Source organism: Corvus brachyrhynchos, unplaced genomic scaffold, assembly GCF_000691975.1.
Source record: "Corvus brachyrhynchos isolate BGI_N302 unplaced genomic scaffold, ASM69197v1 scaffold115, whole genome shotgun sequence".
Taxonomy (NCBI): domain Eukaryota; kingdom Metazoa; phylum Chordata; class Aves; order Passeriformes; family Corvidae; genus Corvus; species Corvus brachyrhynchos.
The window spans coordinates 12,704,543-12,722,961 of record NW_008239553.1 but is presented as its reverse complement, the minus strand read 5'-3'; the positions used below and the strand labels follow the sequence as shown (position 1 = coordinate 12,722,961).

At 40.8% G+C, this 18,419-nt stretch overlaps 1 protein-coding gene across 4 annotated transcripts in view; it reads left to right on the top strand.

The window, feature by feature from the left end:
* Positions 1–18,419, top strand: part of RAD51B (RAD51 paralog B) — a 434,917-nt gene that overhangs the window by 303,913 nt on the left and 112,585 nt on the right. For all 4 annotated transcript variants that reach the window (XR_001864437.1, XM_017741917.1, XM_008639532.2 and 1 more), the window contains exon 11: positions 967–1,045. Coding sequence is in view for 3 of the 4 variants with exons in the window: in XM_017741917.1 (XP_017597406.1) it covers positions 967–1,045 (79 nt within the window). In the remaining variant the exon portion in view is untranslated. The remainder of the gene's footprint in view (positions 1–966; positions 1,046–18,419) is intronic.

The following is an 18,419-nucleotide window of genomic DNA, read 5'->3' as shown; positions in this document are numbered from 1 at the left end:
GCTTAACAGGATGCCAGTAAGACAAGCAAAGCTTACTGCTTTCATTACTGCTTTCATGATGGTTAACGCTGTCCTCGTTATTAATTGTTGTCTTCCCTGATGGGGGAGGCGTTCAGATTTTTGCCAGGAGGAAAAAGGAGGCGAATGGGACTTCATGCTTCTCAGTCCCCAGAGAGGTGTTTATTAATTCTTATCTAAGGAGTACAAGCCACTGGCATGGCCTAGACATAGCACAGAGCAGAGAGTGCAGCAAGAAGACAACTTATCAAGTTTTCACAGCCTTTTTAAAAGTAAATTACCCAATGAAAACTTAGAATGCAAGATATTTTCACGTTTTTACTAATGTCCAACAAGTTCCTAAATCACGTAGACAGGAACTGCGTAATTTGGGTCATCCCAAACTACTTCTACTTCTACTTTCATCCCAAACTACTTCTACTTCTTCTAATTAGTAGAAGAAGAAGAAGATCTGGAGAACAACAACAATCCTCCATTTTGAAGTTTTTTGCTTTTATCTATTTGCTATGCAAATAGACCTAAAAACTCTAAATTTTTCACCCTATGATAATCTCACATAGTATTCTATGACCTAATTCACACCATTGTAAATTCAAATTCTTCCCAGAGGCTAGGCAAATTTTCCCATGGACAAAGGCCAAAACCAGTACTGTCCAGGGGGGTAAAACCCTTCAAAACAGGCAGAGAAATATTCTCTGCATTCTGGGTTCCCACAATGGTGTTTTTTAGGAACTGTGAATCCTTTTAAAATTGCAGCATAATCTATATATGTGTATGAAAAGACCTCAACTACTTAGAAGTGACAAGACTAGATCAATAACTACATGTTATTTCTGAAGTGTGCTTTACTACTTCTGTAAGTTAAATCTGGTGAGTTTGTTTTGCAGATTTGAGCTTTGATCAGTATGTTATAAAGATGCATACTTACATCATATGTTTGTTTTGCAGCTCCTGGTTGCTAAATCCCCTGTTGCTCCATTCTCTGCTTTTTTCTACACCATTGAGAAATCAGGCTTGGTTCTTCAGGGTAAGACCAGAACATTGGTTGTTTTGCCTTTTCAATTAGTATTTTAAGCAGACTGAATGTAGATAACAACTACTGTTGAAAATGGTGCTGTTTATACAGAATTAAAATCCCACACATTTAAACATTATGGTTGACAAGGGCAGCATTCTGCTGAATTCACTGGTTTTTCTTGGATTACACTAAATTAGTTCTTGCATATTGCCATGGATCTAGGAGTGGGCCCTGAAATTATTAACCAGGGCTCCAAGGTAAAGCGGAATGGTCTGGGTAACATGGGTCCTATGGGATAGGCTTCTTCAGAAGAAACATACCCATCTATCATTAATAACCTGCTCTAAAATGGTTCTTCTTTAGCAAATGGCTTGACATCAGTAAAAATACAGGAAATTAATATCTGTTTTGTATTTTTGTGATTCTTTTAATACTAATGCCCTGTGGTCTTAAATATCCTCAGATTCTCTAGGATATGAAGTGGTATTCTGAAAAGCTGGATATTAGTACCATGCTGATGGGGAGCTAGGATTCCTCGTGGCTGTGTCCTAAATCATGTACTTTTAGACACGGTAAAGAGGGAAGTTCAACTCTTCCCTTCTTTTCCCCATTTATCCTAACAAACATCCTTACTTTTTGACAAACATTCATAGGTCAGTTTTGTTGAGTTGATGTATTTTGATATGCAGCCTGGCTCCTTATCACTGCAACAGTTTAACGGACTGAATAAAACTAGTCAGTGCCTGTCACTTCCTGTTCAGGGAAGACACTGTGATATGCAGCCATGGCAATAATGCAAGTGAATATCGCTGGTTCTCAGGTTCCACTGATTGAGAATCACTGATCCCATGAGGCACTATGAACATTTTAAGGGATGTGAACAGTTCTCCTCCTTCTGATTGCACATTTTTCACATTCAAACAGGTTGTACCAGACTAATGACATATTTATACTTCTTAGTGACTCAATATGCTTATGTCTCAGGTGATGCAAAATGTCAGAAAACAAAAGAAATGAAAATGTTTTATGGTGTATTTTTGCTTCCGTTTGATACATCTACATAATTATGATGGAGGGGAGTGTCCACACAGTGTTTCCTAAGCCTTTGGATATTATTTTCAATATATTCTTAGGTAGCATTTTGGGCACTTGATCTGCTTTATTTGGTACCAGTAATTCTAAAAGTCTACAGGAACTAGAAACAGTTTTCATTAGTTTAAACTGAGGTTACTTGCAAGAGTTGGTCTTGACATGTTTTGTTTCGCTATAGGGCAGATGACAAGCTACTTTTCTATCTTGGATATCTTGAGTTACATAGATGTTTCTGGTCATTATTTAAAAAGGGAGACAATTTCCTGCTCTGTCCTCAGGCACTAATGTAGTGAAACTTCGGGAAAGAAAGTTTTCCCATTTCAGAAACAGGGAGCGTTTGTTCAGAGGCGATCTTAGTTTTTTCAGTTCTTTTCTGTGAGCCATGAATATAACTTTCCCAGGATTGAACCATACCTTTAAAGAGTAAATGGGCCTGGTTACACATAATGACGATGGAGCAGCACTGATAGGAGGATATCACTGTATCAGAAGTGTGGCAATTGCTCTTTTCCCTATACCCATATGTTTCTGGGGTGTACATTTAAAACACCATTCACCATTTTTCTACAAACAAATAAGATATCAGCACGGATTTCTTTAAGTAATAGATGTCTTGATATCAGGCATTCTTTGTGCATTTTGAAAGGCAACTAGAATGTCTTCTTTTTGTCAACCTTTTATTATTTTTTGACTACATCATTGTGTTTCTATTTTAGATATTTTTCTCCAAGATAGGTAGCAAGGAAGGGCATGATAATGTGCCCCAGACTCTTTTACAGAGACTTGTAAGCACTTACATATGAGCCATCTCACTGATTTTTAAAAGTAAATATTGCATGGTCTCATCCCATATTTCAGTGATCATTATTTCTGTGGAAAGAGGAAGTGAGCAAATCACCAGGAAATGTCTGGTTTGGATAAGATGCAGAAAGTGGCACCAGGCTGCCTTGTTCAAGAGAGGCTAGAGTTTTTCTGAGAGTTGTACCTGATGCTTCTTTCCAAAGGGAAGCTGGGTGCAAGGTAAGGTGACAGTAAGGCAACCAGCCACAGGCTAGCCGGTGACTGCTTGAGGGACATCACATAGCACTAACAAGTGGAATCTGTCCCACAGCCTGATTGCAAAGGCAACTCTCCCATTCAGGCTTTGTTGTTTAATTCCCTTGGTGTCAGGAGGTGAGCACATTCAGGGTGGCTGATGGGAACAAGTGGATGGATGTGGGAACTGGTGAGAAGCAGCAGCTGGCTGAAGTGCCCAAGATTCTTTCTTTTTACTCAGGGGGTCCTATCCCAGGACCATTAACCAATAGGCCATAAACAAATTGATATCGGAAAATGTGGCTGGAAGCTCCCTGATTAGCGAGGGTGAATGGGGAATGAAAGACAAAGTGAAAGTGTGATTTAACAGTTCCACAAGCAATTTCCATTGCCACCTCTGAGGGATTAGGATGTGTGGAATAGGCTAAAAAAAAAAAGAGGAGGGGCTCCCCCCGCTTTGTTCTGTGGGCTGGAGGATAATAAAACGGCAGGAGAGGCAGTGCGACTAGTTAGGGATTTCACAGACTGCTATTTGATGCAGTTTAAGGAGCCCTTCTGCTATTGTTGCAGTTAAAATGGGAAGCGGAACTGTTCTCCATTTGCAAAAATCTCCAGCGTCCTCAGGAAGAGGGCTGAGAGCAAAAGGCTATTAAGATGGTAATGCTGCCCCATTTGGAGGAGTGTATCAAAATCCTCTTTGTCAATGTAAATCGCTGCTCTGTTTCCCTGGTATCTTTGCATCTCATGGCCTCAGTGCAAGCACAGAAATTTTTGGAGGAGACCCTAGTGAAGGCAGAACTGCTTCTCTTTTATTGTCAGAGGAGATGTCCAGGCTGCCTAAGGGTCCCTTGGAGAAACCTTCTTTGCTTTTATAAACTTGAAGTGTTCAGGGATGAAGAGAATCCATTTATGCACTCACTCTTTTGCTTCCACTGTCAGACTAGAGAAATGAAATGTGTTGATTGAAAAGCAAGATTGGACAGTCAGAAATTTAGCAAGAAAAGTCTTCAGCCTCCTACTTTCGTTGTTTCAGATTGCTCTGTGCTGTAGAGGGAGTGGACTGCAAGCCCAAAAGTACCCTCAGTTGCCTTTATGTTGCAATACAATGTCATGTCATGTTCTACCATGCTGTACAGTGTCACTCTTTGATGAACCTGAATTGGGAATGCAGAATCCAGTCCGACAGCAGATCTCTATTTTGTAGAGATCTTAGACAAAAAGGCAGAAACCTGGATCTAAGCACTGCAAAATATCAGAAGTTTTACTGTCAACTTATATTTGCTGTTTTAAGAACTTGCTGTCGCTTCCCTATTTCAATATACCAGTTGAAGTGAATGAAGTTATACTGTTAAAAAGAAGAATAAAATTAAAAGAGCTCCAGATCTACTTGATTAAGTGGAATGATTCTTCTCATTGGCAGTGATATAATTTCTGTTCTGATTGGAAATTACTAGCTGGTAATTTTGTTCTGGTATAACAGTCAGAAGAAGTTTTGAGCTGCTCTTGCCTAATTGTAGTTTCATTGAAGTTGAATGTAGCACATACTGGGTTAGGTCAGCTGAACTAGAAGATGCTACTAAGCTTTGTGCACACATATGCAAAAAAGATAGGCTGAATGAACTGATTTTAAGCTGTATTCTGTGGGTGATCATCCAAGTCTACTTTAAAAGCAGCAGGGTATAAATACAAGCTAGCAACAAGCCTAGTTGTTAGCTACCAATAACTCAGCTGTTTGTGGAAGCCTCATTCCATCTTACTTAAGCAAATGCCTTCTGTTACCAAGAGGGTGGTGCTGCAAAGGGAAACAGGGGACACAGTGGCTGTTTGCCAGCCAAAGAGTCTCTATTGGGACTGAATGCTTTAACTAAGTGATCAATGTTGCTCTTCACTGAAAAAACTCAGAAACACTGAAAACATAAGGCAAATTGTATTAATGAGCTAGGACTTGCTTTTGAGTAATGATATGTTTTCAGCTTCATAGGGTTTAAAGATGGATAGAATTATCAGTTCATCCAAACTGACTTGCCATGTATCATATATGTTTCCTTCAGGTACCTGATAAGTTTGTTGCACTGAATCATGTCTTCTAGAAAAGTATTCAATGTTATTTGCAGACATAAAGAAATGTGAGTTCCTGGTTTGCCTTGACAGTGTTTTCAAGTTATAGCTGCCTTTCTGCTAAACCCTGGTTTGCCTTGACAGTGTTTTCAAGTTATAGCTGCCTTTCTGCTAAACCCTTGTTGTGTATTTCAGATTAGAATTTGTATGCCTTCAGCTTTTGGCCTTAGTTCTTGTCATCACCTTCAGTGCTAAAAAAAGCGCTGTTGCTGTTAAATGGTTGCCGTTTTTCATGAGTGTAGTTGGCATTATGATTTATCTTGCTATGTTTTACTCTTCCTTTTGAAAGAAAGTTATAACTGTCTATAAATTTAACCTCAAAACTTTTGTGTCTCCTGCTGACTGGCTCCCCTCACTACACAAAGAAAGAATAGAATACCTTGTATTGCTAAAGGGAATAGTTTGGGGGTTGTGCCACAGGACTGGATAATTAGTTGATTAATCCACCCTTACTCCTGCCCTCTTTTACACTGCACACAACCTGTCTGAACACAAACGTGCTCACCTTGCACGTAATGTCTTATTGAGGCTGGTAGCTTATTATATGTAGAAACAAAAGAATGTGGCTCTTGGAAGAGAGTGTCTTAAGTTTCACAGTAGTACGGGAAAAGATCTAGTAACAGCTAAATCTAGGGAAACCTTGGTACATTATGTTTCATTTGTCTCTAAAGTAAAGAAAGAGGCTCATTTTGATCTCAAAATGGCATAGGATTTGGGTTTGTAGTGCAGCATGGCAAACTGTCTCCAAAGTGCTATAACTAATTTCTGTGGCTGAAGCAAGTGAAAAGTGCCTCATTTTATTTTGTAAAGAAACAAGTAGTGAGGTAGAAAAGGAATTGTGGAAGAAAGGGCAGCATTATTTGTATTGTATTGTGTGGGTTTGAACAGTGAAATACAATGATTTACTGCATCAAAAGCTTTTATTCAATTGAAGAACTGTAACTGTAAAGTGACCTTTGTCTGGAGCAACATGGATATAATCTGTAAAATGAAGCAGGGTTGTACTTGATGTGTGAATGGGTGGAAGACAGATTAATGGGAATAGAGTTGTGCATTGCTATTGAGATGGTAAAAGATTTGCAGTGCCACTGGTGATTTCCAGCCCTATTGGAGGGATAAAGATGAGCTGATCTTTGTTAGGATCTCTGTGGGGTGGAACCATTTTTGCTGTATTCCCCACAGGACACTGAAAGTCTCATGCTATTTCTAACAGGTTTGTAATAATGAGAGCAAAGAAGCACTATCAGTTTGTAGGTTAAGTCTATCCTGGCAGTAAGGCATGAGAAAAAATAAGACTGCCATCATCCCAATGCCAGCAACATCACCCACACAGATATAGCTGACATCAATGAAAATGTCCTTTTGTTCAGGCAATTTATGGCGTTTTGAGGAGTGGGTTACTAAACCTGGCCTGGTGTTCACCTGGGGGAGGGTGTCCTCATTAGATGAGTTTGTGGGACCTGCTCTACTGCTCTGCAGCAGCACTAGCAAAGCCTTGCTGGAGTAGCCAAACTCCACAGCTGTCAAATGAATGTCAAAAGACAGAGAAACAGAACACAGATGCAAAACCAACTAAAAATGCTAATGAAGAGAAATGGAAGGAAAAGGGTTTAATAGTGAAGGAAGACTTAAGGCATCTTGGGTTTAGATCCAGTAGAAACCAAATAAACTGTCATTTCAATAAAATTAAATGCTCTCTCTGCAAACATGACCTTTCACATAGTGGCATAGTAGATAGGCAGTAGATGGTAAAGTTTCTGGCCATACTTTTTTCTGTGAGAGTTATGCTGGGTAAATCCAATTTAGCACAATGTTTTGAATTACCTGCTTATTTCTGAAGATGCATGTAAAGATACTGAAGATACAGTACTGCTGTCTTGCACTGAAAGCCAAACATGTCCCTAAATGCTTTACTAGATTGCAGCTGAAGTGCCAGCATTTAATTTGTCTGAAGTCCTGCTAAATGTAATAAAAAAGAAAACTTTAGTGCAAGCTGTGTGCCAAATCTGTTCTCATTTACACAAGTATGAATCAAAACTAATGTCTTTTAATCCAGTGTTGTTAAAACAATGAGCTGAAGAGTGTAAGTCTGTTCCCCTCTTTTCAAGGCTGGCATAGGCTTCCTGGGACAAAATTATCTCACTTCAGAGAAATCTTCTCCTTACCAGGCTCTCTGCAATGAATCCCTGATCAAAGTGGGCTGCTCCCCTGGGTTTTCAGCATAGTGCTAAAGCAAATGGAGGTTTTTCCAAAAGGCTTTGAACATAAGGAGTGTAATTGTCTATTGATTGGAGGTAGTATCTGTGATTTGTGACAATATATTGTTCTGGGAACTGAACATTGTCATGGAAGACTAAGACTTTGCTAGTAATTCCCCAGATTTAGTGTAGATGTTACATCTTTCAAGCTACAGATTTGTAAAATAAGGTCAAATGTACCTAAAATGGACTTAATGTTCTTAAGTGAACACATTTATGAGTAGGAAGCCAAATAAATATCTGTTCAAAAACATGTTTTTCAGCCAGAGTAGTCTCATGCTTTTGTGTGCCGCTTATGAAAGTAAAAGACAGTTAAGTCTCACTGTGATTTCTTTCTTTCTCATGTAGGAGCAACTAGGTTTCTTTTGCTATCCTCAAAGGTTGTGTCTGTTCTGCCTTCACCGCTAACATGTTTGGTGAAGCCATCACTGACGTTATTTGATCTTGTGAAATGATAGTTAGCAATAGAGGACTATGACCCACATTACTTACCTTTGGTAACACATGCAACTTTTTAGCTATAGGAATTTATATATTACTAAAATCTTGTAAAATCTCTTAAGTGTAGAGCCTGTTTTCCAAAGAGAAATGCTGGATACTTTATTGTTCCCTCTGCTGGGGAGGGAGGGTGCTGTGGCGATCCAAGAGTTACCTATAGTCTAAACTCTGGAAGTCTCCGGAGTGCAATTCTGTGTAGACAAGCACACTTGAATAGCACTTCGTCTGAACTAGAAAATTTTGCCTGAGGAGGGACTTACTAGCACAGGGATAACATTTTAGAAATAGGGCTTCCACTGCTTCGACCCCAGTGCTGTTTTTCTCTGAAACTGTCTCTATGTTTCCAGAATTAACACACCCCAAACAACCTCGTGCATCTGATGTGTTGACTTGCCCTGTCACAGATTTAAATTATCTGCTCATATGATCTTAAGTCTATCTTGATAAAATGGAATAGGAATATATAGTACTTTCTTAGAAAAAGGCACATGTGACAGGCACCCTCTCAGCAAACAGTGGTTTACTTCAAATGCTTTTTCTCATTACAGTCATTCCCTAAAATTCATAATATTGGGCTGTTACTGTAAAGTACTTTCTGCAATGTTCCTTTGAACTTTAGGACTGATCCTCAGTGTTTATGTTGTAATGAAACCAAATCTGATCCTTTGTCATTCAGTTCTGTGAAGACCCCTGAAAAACTTTTGAGATTAAATTTCAGGGCCAGATTAAGTTAAGGAAGCATTATAGAGATAAGAGAGGCAACAAGGTTAGTCAGCAGTTTGCTAGGGTGTGATGTATCAGCCCAGGCTGTTCCTTGGTTTGCCACCTGAATAACCCTGGAGGGTCTGCCTTAGGGCTCAGCACACTGGCAAGGCAGCGCATGTATGCCTGCAGGGCTGAAGCGAAAGCAAATGAAAATGATGCTATAGTTACCAGTTCAACAAGAAATCTTGTTGTTGAAAAGATTTTACTTTATTGTCCACTGAATCTCTTTTTCATTTAAACTTCCTGGTTTTTCAACTGCAGAAGCAATCTCCAATATAGTCCAATGCTCTGTGAAGGTGCACTTTCCAGAAGCTGCAGCAGAGATGTGAGGAGTGACATTTCTAGAAAATGTTGGGGAATATTAGTCTGAGTAGTCTGAACTGAGTGCTGTGTGCTATTGTGGAGACCTCAGCTGAGATATGCCTTACTACTCAGTGAACAGGCTGAGAACAAGCAGGCTGATATTCAAAGTTGTGAACGCCAAGTGTTGCATTGGTAATGTTCTGAGTGGATTTAGGGATGAGATTCTTTCTTAGTAGCATGTATAAATATCACATTCCTCCTTCAGGCTGCATATGCTTGATGAAGGACTTCAGTCCTGAGACATGACAGGTGGGAACTGCACACCATGTCTTTTACTTTTCCTCATGCTATATATGTGCTGTGAGTGAATTACCAAAACAAGGTATTGGGCAGCCAGGCACATACATTGCAGCTGTGAGCTAGACCATATCCTGTCTGCTGTGGCATTTGCTGAAGTCCACAGAGGAGCAGAACATCCTGTTTGCTTAGTTTTCTTTTGTCTGCCCCATACCAGCCCAGGGAGAATATTACTCTATATCTTTCCTCTTCTGCTCTGAAATTGGATCACAGCACTCATGATTGTGTTCAATAGCTGGAAATGCTGAGGATATCCGATTGCTGAGGTCTCTTATTTTAAACACCACATGCCAGGAAAAGTATGTGGGATCCCACCAGCTTAGCACCGGAGGGTACAGGATGCATCAACAGGAAAACCAAACAAAACATGAAGTGAAATTCATTTGAAAAGGGAAGGGACTCATAGACCACCAATCAGCAGTGTTTAAGCTCTTCATATCTACACAATAGACCTTTTATTTTCCTTCAGTTCTTCTCAATATGCAAGCTATCTTAAATTGATTTTTAGAGCTGCAGCTGTCACCAAAGGCAGTGGGACCTGTAGGTGCTTGTTACCTTTGAAAATCAAGCCATCGTGTTGGCACATTTCTAATGTGTTAGCAAAAGCCAAAAGCACTAAATCAGGATGGTTAAAGCATAACTTTGATAGTTCTGTTATGTGATCCTGGCCACCTTCATGAGGCAGGGCCTCACGCAGAGCACAGGAGAGCTCAGAGGTATGTTGTTTCTTCTCTGCTTTTCAGCCTTCCTTCTTCTACAGTTTTGTTGCCTTGTTTCATCACGGCAGTCCTCCCAGCTGAGTAACACTGGATAGGACTTAATTAGAGTTTAGCAGAGGTCACTTTTATTCATCCAGAATACTTTCTTTTCCTTGAGAAACAGGTTTTCTCCCCCTTTTTCTCTCAAATGTGTATTAGGGGAATGAGTGGTCACAGAACTGACCCATAGCCAAATGGGCCAATTTGGCTAGCAGTACAAGGCAGCAGCAGCAAGGATGGGTAGCCACCTGAGTCACAGTTTGATTTTCACTTGGAGGACTTGTCGTGCCCTAGGAAAGGTTCCTAAGTAATGGATAAAAGTCAGAGCAAGCCCTGATTACTCTAGTGTAGAATGAACTAAATTCCACTGTCACATCTGAGCACAAAAGGAGAAGGGTGTCCTGGTCCCAGCTGTGTCTGATCTCAGGAAGGACACCACTTACTGCTCTATCACTTAAGGGCACAGGAAAACTTATTACACAAACTAAATTTGCAAACTCAAGGCCTTTTCTGGCAGAAGGGGTAAGTGAGCTGGCCCACCAAGGGCTGCAGCCAGCAGTGTGGCATTAATTTAGGCCAGCTTGCCTCACACTCAGTTCAAGAGTAGGGTTTTTTTGTGACCACTTCTTTGCGGAAAAAGAGCTTTGGCTGAGGATGAAGCTGTCTGCCCGAATTGCTGCCCTTCCCACTTACCACTGAAACAACTTTTGCCTCCATAACCTAGGAGGGAATAGTCAGCAAACTGCTATGCAACTTAGACCTGCACAAGTCCATGAGGCCTGATGGGATTTGCCCAAGAATACTGAGAGAGCTGGTGGAAGAGCTCGCTGAGACTCTTCCAATCATTTGCCACCTGTCCTGGTCAATAGGCACATCCCAGATGACTGGAAATAGGCAAATGTGATGCCCATCTATAAGAAGAACCAGAAGGAGGATCTGGGGAGCTGTCAGCCAGACCTTGATGCCAAGAAAAGTCATGAAGCAGATCATCTTGAGTGCCATTATAGAACATGTACAGGACAACCAGGGGATTGGGCCCAGCCAGCATAGGTGTATGAAAGCAGGTCCTGCTTAACCATCCTCATCTCCTTCTATGACAAAGTGACCCGCTTAGTGGATGAAGGAATGTCTGTGGATGTCATCTACCTAGACTTTAGTAGAGCTTTTGACAGTTTCCTACAGCATTCTCATAGAGCAATTGGCTTCCCATGGTGCAGAAGGGTGTACTGGTTGCTAGGTGAACACTGTGTGGGTGGCCGGGCCCAGAGAGTGGTGGTGAGTGGTGCTAAAACCAGTAGGTGACCAGCCACCGGTGGTGCTCCCCTGTTTAATATCTTTGCCGACAACCTGTACAAGGGGATCAAGTGCCCCCTCAGCAAGTTCTCAGATGACACCAGCTTGGGTGGAAGTGTTGATCTACTGGAGGGCTGGAATGCTCTGCAGAGTGATCTGGACAGGCTGGATTCATGGACCATGGCCAATTGTATAAGGTTTAATAAGGCACAGTTCTGGGTCGTGCACTTGGATCACAACAACGCATGCAACCCTATGGGCTTGGGGAACAGCTCATACACAACTGCTCACTTTAAAAATGGCTGAAAAGCTGCCTGGAAGGAAAGGATCTGGGAGTGTTGGTCAACAGCTGAATATTATCCAGCGTGTGCCCAGGCAGCCAAGACGGCCAATGGCATCCTGGCCTGTATCAGGAACAGTGTGGCCAGCAGGACCAGCAGTGAGTGTCCCCCTGTACTTGGCACTGGTGAGGCCGCACCTCAAATTCTGTGTCCAGTTTGGGGCCCTCACTACAAAAAAGCCATTGAGGTGCTGGAGCGTGTCCAGAGAACTGCAATGGAGCTGGTGAAGGATCTGGAGCACAAATCCTGGGAGGAGCAGCTGCGGGAGCTGGGTATGTTTAGCCTGGAGAAAAGGAGACTTAGGGAAGACCTTATCACTCTCTAAAACTACATGAAAGGAGGCTGTAGGGAAGTGTGTGTTAGTCTCTTCCCTCGGGCAGCATGACAGGACAAGAGGAAATGGCCTCAAGTTGTGACAGGGGAGGTTTAGATTAGATATTAGGAATTTTTTTTTCATGGAAAGGTTTGCCAAGCATTGGAATAGTCTGCCCAGGGAAGTAGTGGGATCACCATCCCTGGAAGTGTTCAAAAAACATATACTTTAGGACATGGTTTAATGGTGAACATGTTGGTGATTGAATTTGGTGGACTTAAAGGTCTTTTCCCACCTTAACAATTCTATGGTCCCATGAACTGTGTCCACCAACACCTGTTTTCATTGTAGGTGCTTGACTATGCCTGCATCAGAGAGGACTGCCCAATTGTCCTTAAATTTGTCCACCTGTGTGAATGAAGTGTGAAAAGTGAGAGATAATTTAGTAACTTGTCCAAAAGAATTACTTCTCTGGGAAGAGTAAAAGTCTGCAGTAATGCACAAGTGGTAACTGTGGTAAATCAGGTTTGCCATCTATCTGTGACAGATCAGAGGGTATGGATTTTGTTAAATAACTAAAGGTCTTTTAGTTCATGAAGTAGGAGATATGACAGGGAGAGGTCTGCTGTTGAGTAGGTTTCAGAAGTGTGAGCAGATGCCTGGATGTTTTCAAATAAAGTATATTCCAGGCCTAAACTGTGTTGCTCATGTCCACTTCCTTCAATAGTTGCTAAGGATTAAGTTGTTTTGGCTTACTTTGTTTTTGGTTTGGTGTTTTGTTGGGTTTTTTTATAGTGCGCAGAATCAGTAGCTTAACTGGTTCAGGGAAAGCTCGTTTAGCTGGCCTTCTGTTACTGCTTGCCTCAGACTGGAAGCTTTCTCTGTTTGCTGGGTGTTGGGGTTTTTTTTCATAGTGCCACATATTGTTAGTAAAATAAGGAAACTTTCAAACAGAGGAAGTAGAGGTAATGTTGATCTTGAAACACCAGCAACTGAAAAGACCATTCACAGTTTCCTTTAAAACAAAACCAAGGGGTAAGATAATGCTAACCAGGGCTGGGTGCCCAAGAGAGCATCATAATGAAGCATCCACTGTTATTGTTCAACTCAGTGTTTGTTCTTCATGTGAACAAAAGGAAGGAAGAGTTCTGCTATCAGGCTGGAGAGGAAGGAGTCTTTGTTGCCCTTGGCTACCCTAACTTTAAATGTGAGGAAGCGCAGGGCACTGCAACATAACCTTTCTGCAGTACTAGATGAGGAAAATTGATAGTTCAGGAGGTTAAGGGCGGACACTGTTTATCTAAAGACTAGGCTTCCCTTTCATGACAGCCCCAAATCAGGTATGTCAGTGCTAGTATTTATTTAGGTCACGTGAGGTTTTAAAAACCTGGTTCTAAACCCTGGTTCTTCTGCTTTGCTGCTTCTCTGCCATTTGATTCCTCCTCTGCATTGTTGTTCACCATAGGAGCAGTAAGAGATGCCACTTCCTTATGGAATGTGACAGGCACCCAGTGTCCTGAGTATAAAGTTCAGTCATGTTGCTGAACATATCTGCTAGAGACTGAGTCAGGTTTACTGTACTTTTCTGTTCCTGCTCCACCCATAGAGTTGTCTGCTGAAGTGGCAGAATGCCTGCTGTCCCTCTCCCCATCCTTCAAGTCATGAGGATGACACACTGTCAGATTAGTGACAAAGTTTACCATGCTCAGAGCCATTGTTTCAGATTTTCAGATGACTCAGGCAATCAGCTAAGCTCAGGTTACAATTTAAAGATACCCCTGGCAATTATGAAATTTTGCTTAGCTTGCCTGTGTGTTAGTCTTACTCCAGCTTTGTCTAGTCCATGTACCACTTCTACATACCAAGAGACACTGGAGAAACAGATTTGCATCCCATTAGAGGCAATGCTGTGGTGTTGGGATGTTTGAAAAATATAAGTGCATATTTTGATTCTGATATACAGAGTTCATTCCTTGTATATGATACTTTGAAATTTCTGGACAGAAAATAAAAGCAGCCCACAAATACATGTCAGCTTTGTTTCCCATTCAAGGTGCATCCCTGCACTGATATCCTGTTAATTCACAGGTTGCCATGGTGCATGATGTACAAAATCACACATTTATGTTAGAGTCTATTTCCATAATCCCACAACAGTATGTTTTGTGAAGGTTCTACCAACATTACCATAGACAGAGCAAGAACATTAATTAGATAAAATAGCCTTGTTTTGTTTAATGCAAGTGATCTGAGGGCATGGTGATTTGTCAGAGTGAAAGCGTTTGGTTAAAATGCAAGGAGAATGGGGAGAATCCCATGAAACTACAGAGAGGGTCAAGTGTAAGAAATATTCTTTAAAGGGTCATAGTACATCACCTATATACCAATGAAGGCAGAAGAATTAGGGCCAGGCTCAAATGAGATATGCTTCTTGTGGTTCTGGGTATGATCAATTTGTGTGTAAAACCATGCTGGATACAGGAAGAAATAAAACGAATACTCCATATTACATTATTGGTACTGTGGCTCTGTAAACCCACTAAGTTCAACACAGAAAATGGAAAGAAAACTATGCATGTCCTGGGAAATTAAATTAAGAAATAAAATTAATTCAGACCACCCACCAAAGTAGCCTTCTGAAAACAGGTTGGTCTTTATTTCGCATAATAGATATGGAAGCTCAGTAAAATGCTGAAAATCCAGATGGGCCAGTGAGGGAATGACTCTGCTTGTACTTAGTTTTCTTACATTACTAGCATCTTGAAGTGTGGTGGTTCTTTGAAGAAAAAAATTCCAAGATTAGATTTAGCACATTTTAGTCAAGCCACAGCAAGTACACTCAGTTTACAAATACAAATGTTTTGTGTTTGTTTTGTTTTCCTAGTTACTAACCCTAGAAATTACTTGTTTCTTAAAAGCTAAAAGGACTTCTTTCCTTCTCACGTATCATCATGAGTGGTTTTAATAGAATAAATTGTGTCTTTGCCAGTTTAAACAGTTGTCTTCAGTTATGCCAGTCATGGTGGCTTATGTATACAGTTAGAGTTTTTGTATTTGGGTGTTAAAATAAATCTGAAGAGACACAGAAGAAATAGAATTTACTTTGGGGTTTGGTGTCCTCTTTGCTGAACAGAACAAGCAAGGCTGAGTGAGTAACTAACATTCATTAGTGCAGTTGAAGACAATAGATGAGCTTCTGAGTACTGTCAGGGAACAATTATCTTCAATAAAAGTAGGTGCTGGTTTGATGCATCTGTAATTAGGACTGCCTAGCACTGTGGAAAAGGGTTTCCTTTCCCTCCTAGGGCTAGAGGGCTTGGCAAAATCTCCTTTGGGATGAAACTAGAGCATTTGTCTGAAAGGCTTCTTGGGTAAAGGACAACCCTATGACTTTATAGAAACTGTTTTTATGACCATCCATATCTATCTATGTATCTACCACAATTTCAACTTGCTGAAGATGTAAAAAACCATGTAGCAGTTACAAGAGGATGGGAAGTCTGCTATCAAAGCCATGCCTCATGGAATTACTTTTTGTTGGAGCAGTTTGTTTGACAGACTTAAGTAGTGGTTTTAATTAAGAGTTAGGGTCCCATTATAATAGATATGAGGAGTGGCAGTGGATAAGGCCATGATCTAACTGGAAAGAAGAGGAGAATCATGGACAGCAGAATTCTGTGTTGCACTGCAGTGGTACACGTCTTGCAGGTCATTAGTGGAAGAGGGTAGGCTAAGCTGTTGCAGCATTCCCCTTCCCACTGCCTCACCTTTACATCTGTTTGGAAGGGGAAAGCTAGTACAATTCCGTTTTACAGCACAAATCAAAAGACAACTCTTTGATAAAATGAAATTTGGTATGATTTCTTCCTTTTCCTTGCATGGAGACTTACTGAACCCTGGGCACAGGGAGAGACGTGCAGTCCTTATGTGCCTTCTCTAATGAGTTTTCCCACCAATGGACTAGACTTGATAACAGTTTGCACCGGGAGAAGGCTGAATGCTGCCTGTGCACCAGTAGAAGCCTTTTATAAAAGGATCCTGTTAAAAGGAGTAAACCTGTTACCAGGATGAAATCAAGTGAACTGATCTGACAAAAGAAACAAGAATAGATGACACAGTGTTACTGAAAAACTGTTTCTTAAAGAAGCAAAATGGTTTTGCTTCCACAAGCTAGCAAGAGGGATATTGGTTGCTACAGCAGGAGTCTAATGGCATCAGATTCACCAGCCTGGTTGTTTATTTGTAGGGATACATTCAATGAACATTTCAAGCACTCCAGGACGAAAGGAGAGACTGAGGACTTAGCCATGTTTTATTAACATTTTCTTTCCAATAGAAATCAAACTGAAGAAGACAACAGATATATCGTGATTTCACTTTATTACTAGTTGTTGAGATATGCATTTATCAGAAGAAATGAGAAACAGATTACACCAGCAAACACATCTGGCCTCAGACTGGCCTACAAGTCATCCAAAAAGAAGCACAAAATATGGAGTTGTTTACAGCCAGGCACTTAAAATCCCACACAGCTGCAAGGGTGAGAGGCGGCAGAATAAACTCTCAAGACAAGCTGACAACAGCTCCACTGCCAGGGTGCCCCTTTTGCAGACGAGACAACAACAGATGAAGAAATCTTGAGAATGACCCAGAGCAGTGCTCATTAGTGAATGAAGCACAGGCAGGAAATGGGACAAGATTCCTTTTGTCATAGTTTTTCACCCAGCTGTCCTCCTGTCCCACAGCCACCCACATGCAATCAAATATAGTCATGGTCAAACTCCAGAAAAGTTATACAAATAAAACCTCCAGTGATTGCATACAGACTCCTTCTAAGTTACATTTGCCCCATTAGCAAGGAATGAAAAATTACTGGGTTTAATCCAGGCAGGTTTATCATTGCAATTGAAACTTATTGAGGGATTGTATTCAGGTAAATCTGATAGAACCATGTGATTCCTCTTACTGATGTCATCTGTACATCTGTTTCTCTGCATATCTACTGTTTATTATTGATTCACTAGCACTTTTACTACATCTATTTTATTTCCTTCTTATGGCAAAGCTATGATTTTTACTTTATACAGGTATAGACTCTCTTTGTGTTAAATAGATGTGTGCAATTCCCAAAATGAGAGCATTAACAAGCAGAGGAAAAACATTTCTGGACTTCTGAAATGGAATCTGTGGAATCAAATGCTATTTTGAGATTTTTAAATTATTATAATGACATTGAAACTCCAGCTTCTTTGGGACCTTTCTTTTGTGAGTACAGCTCACCTAACATCTTGCTCATAGGCTATGAAAAACATTTTGTTTTTCTTATGGATTGAATGCAGTTTTTTATCTATATTTTTCAGCTGGAGTTAAACAACAGGAGTCTGTTACAGAGAATTCTATAACTCTTGTTTTTCCAAATGGCAGCCATCCTGTTGCTCTCCAGCAGGAGACACCTGCCTGTAGGGTACTGTGAGTAGTTAGATTCAGCTCCTGTGCTGTTCATTGTCCCTTCATGTTTGGCTTTGCTGCTCAGCTGCAGTGGCCATTTTTAAATAGAGCAGTTGTGTATGAGCTGTTCATGAGAGTCCTCTAAATGGAAACTCTAAATGCACCAGCACTGAGGTTGAGCATCAATAAAAATGAGTGTCACATTTTCAGCCTATAGCAATTATTTTCAAGATCATGGATTCATGCACTCTTGAGCCATCCAGTGTGTAGAGTTCCAGAGTGACATTAGGCAGACAGAGAATTCAAGTTGGCATAAAAAAAAAAAAAAAAGCCCAGCCCCTTCCCACCCAAAATTACCTCAGCACTGATCTGAGGCAACTCTCTCTAGGGTCAGCACCTCTATTTAGAAATCCCACTTGAATCAGTCCATGTGAGTATCATGGCATTCTTTCACACTCTAAAATATCTACAAGGAGCTAATCTGAGACCGACTTATTCCACCTTAGCTACCAGAGAGACCTGAGATAGAAAGAGGTCATTTTTGCTAATCAAAGTGATTTTATGTTTAACAGGGAGGGGTTGCTGCAAACTATCAGAACAGTCTTTGAGGCATCTGGTTTGTTGCTTTTGGAGTCCCATTAATATCTCTTCTGTTTTGTTCCAATGGTAATGGTAGCTATCAGACATTACTGCATCTCCTCTTACCGCTGTGTCTGGGTGCAGTATCACTAGAGCTTTTAGTTGTGTATTTTTCTCCCCACAGCTCTCATTTCTCATCTTTATTTGAATCACAGTCTTGTTCAG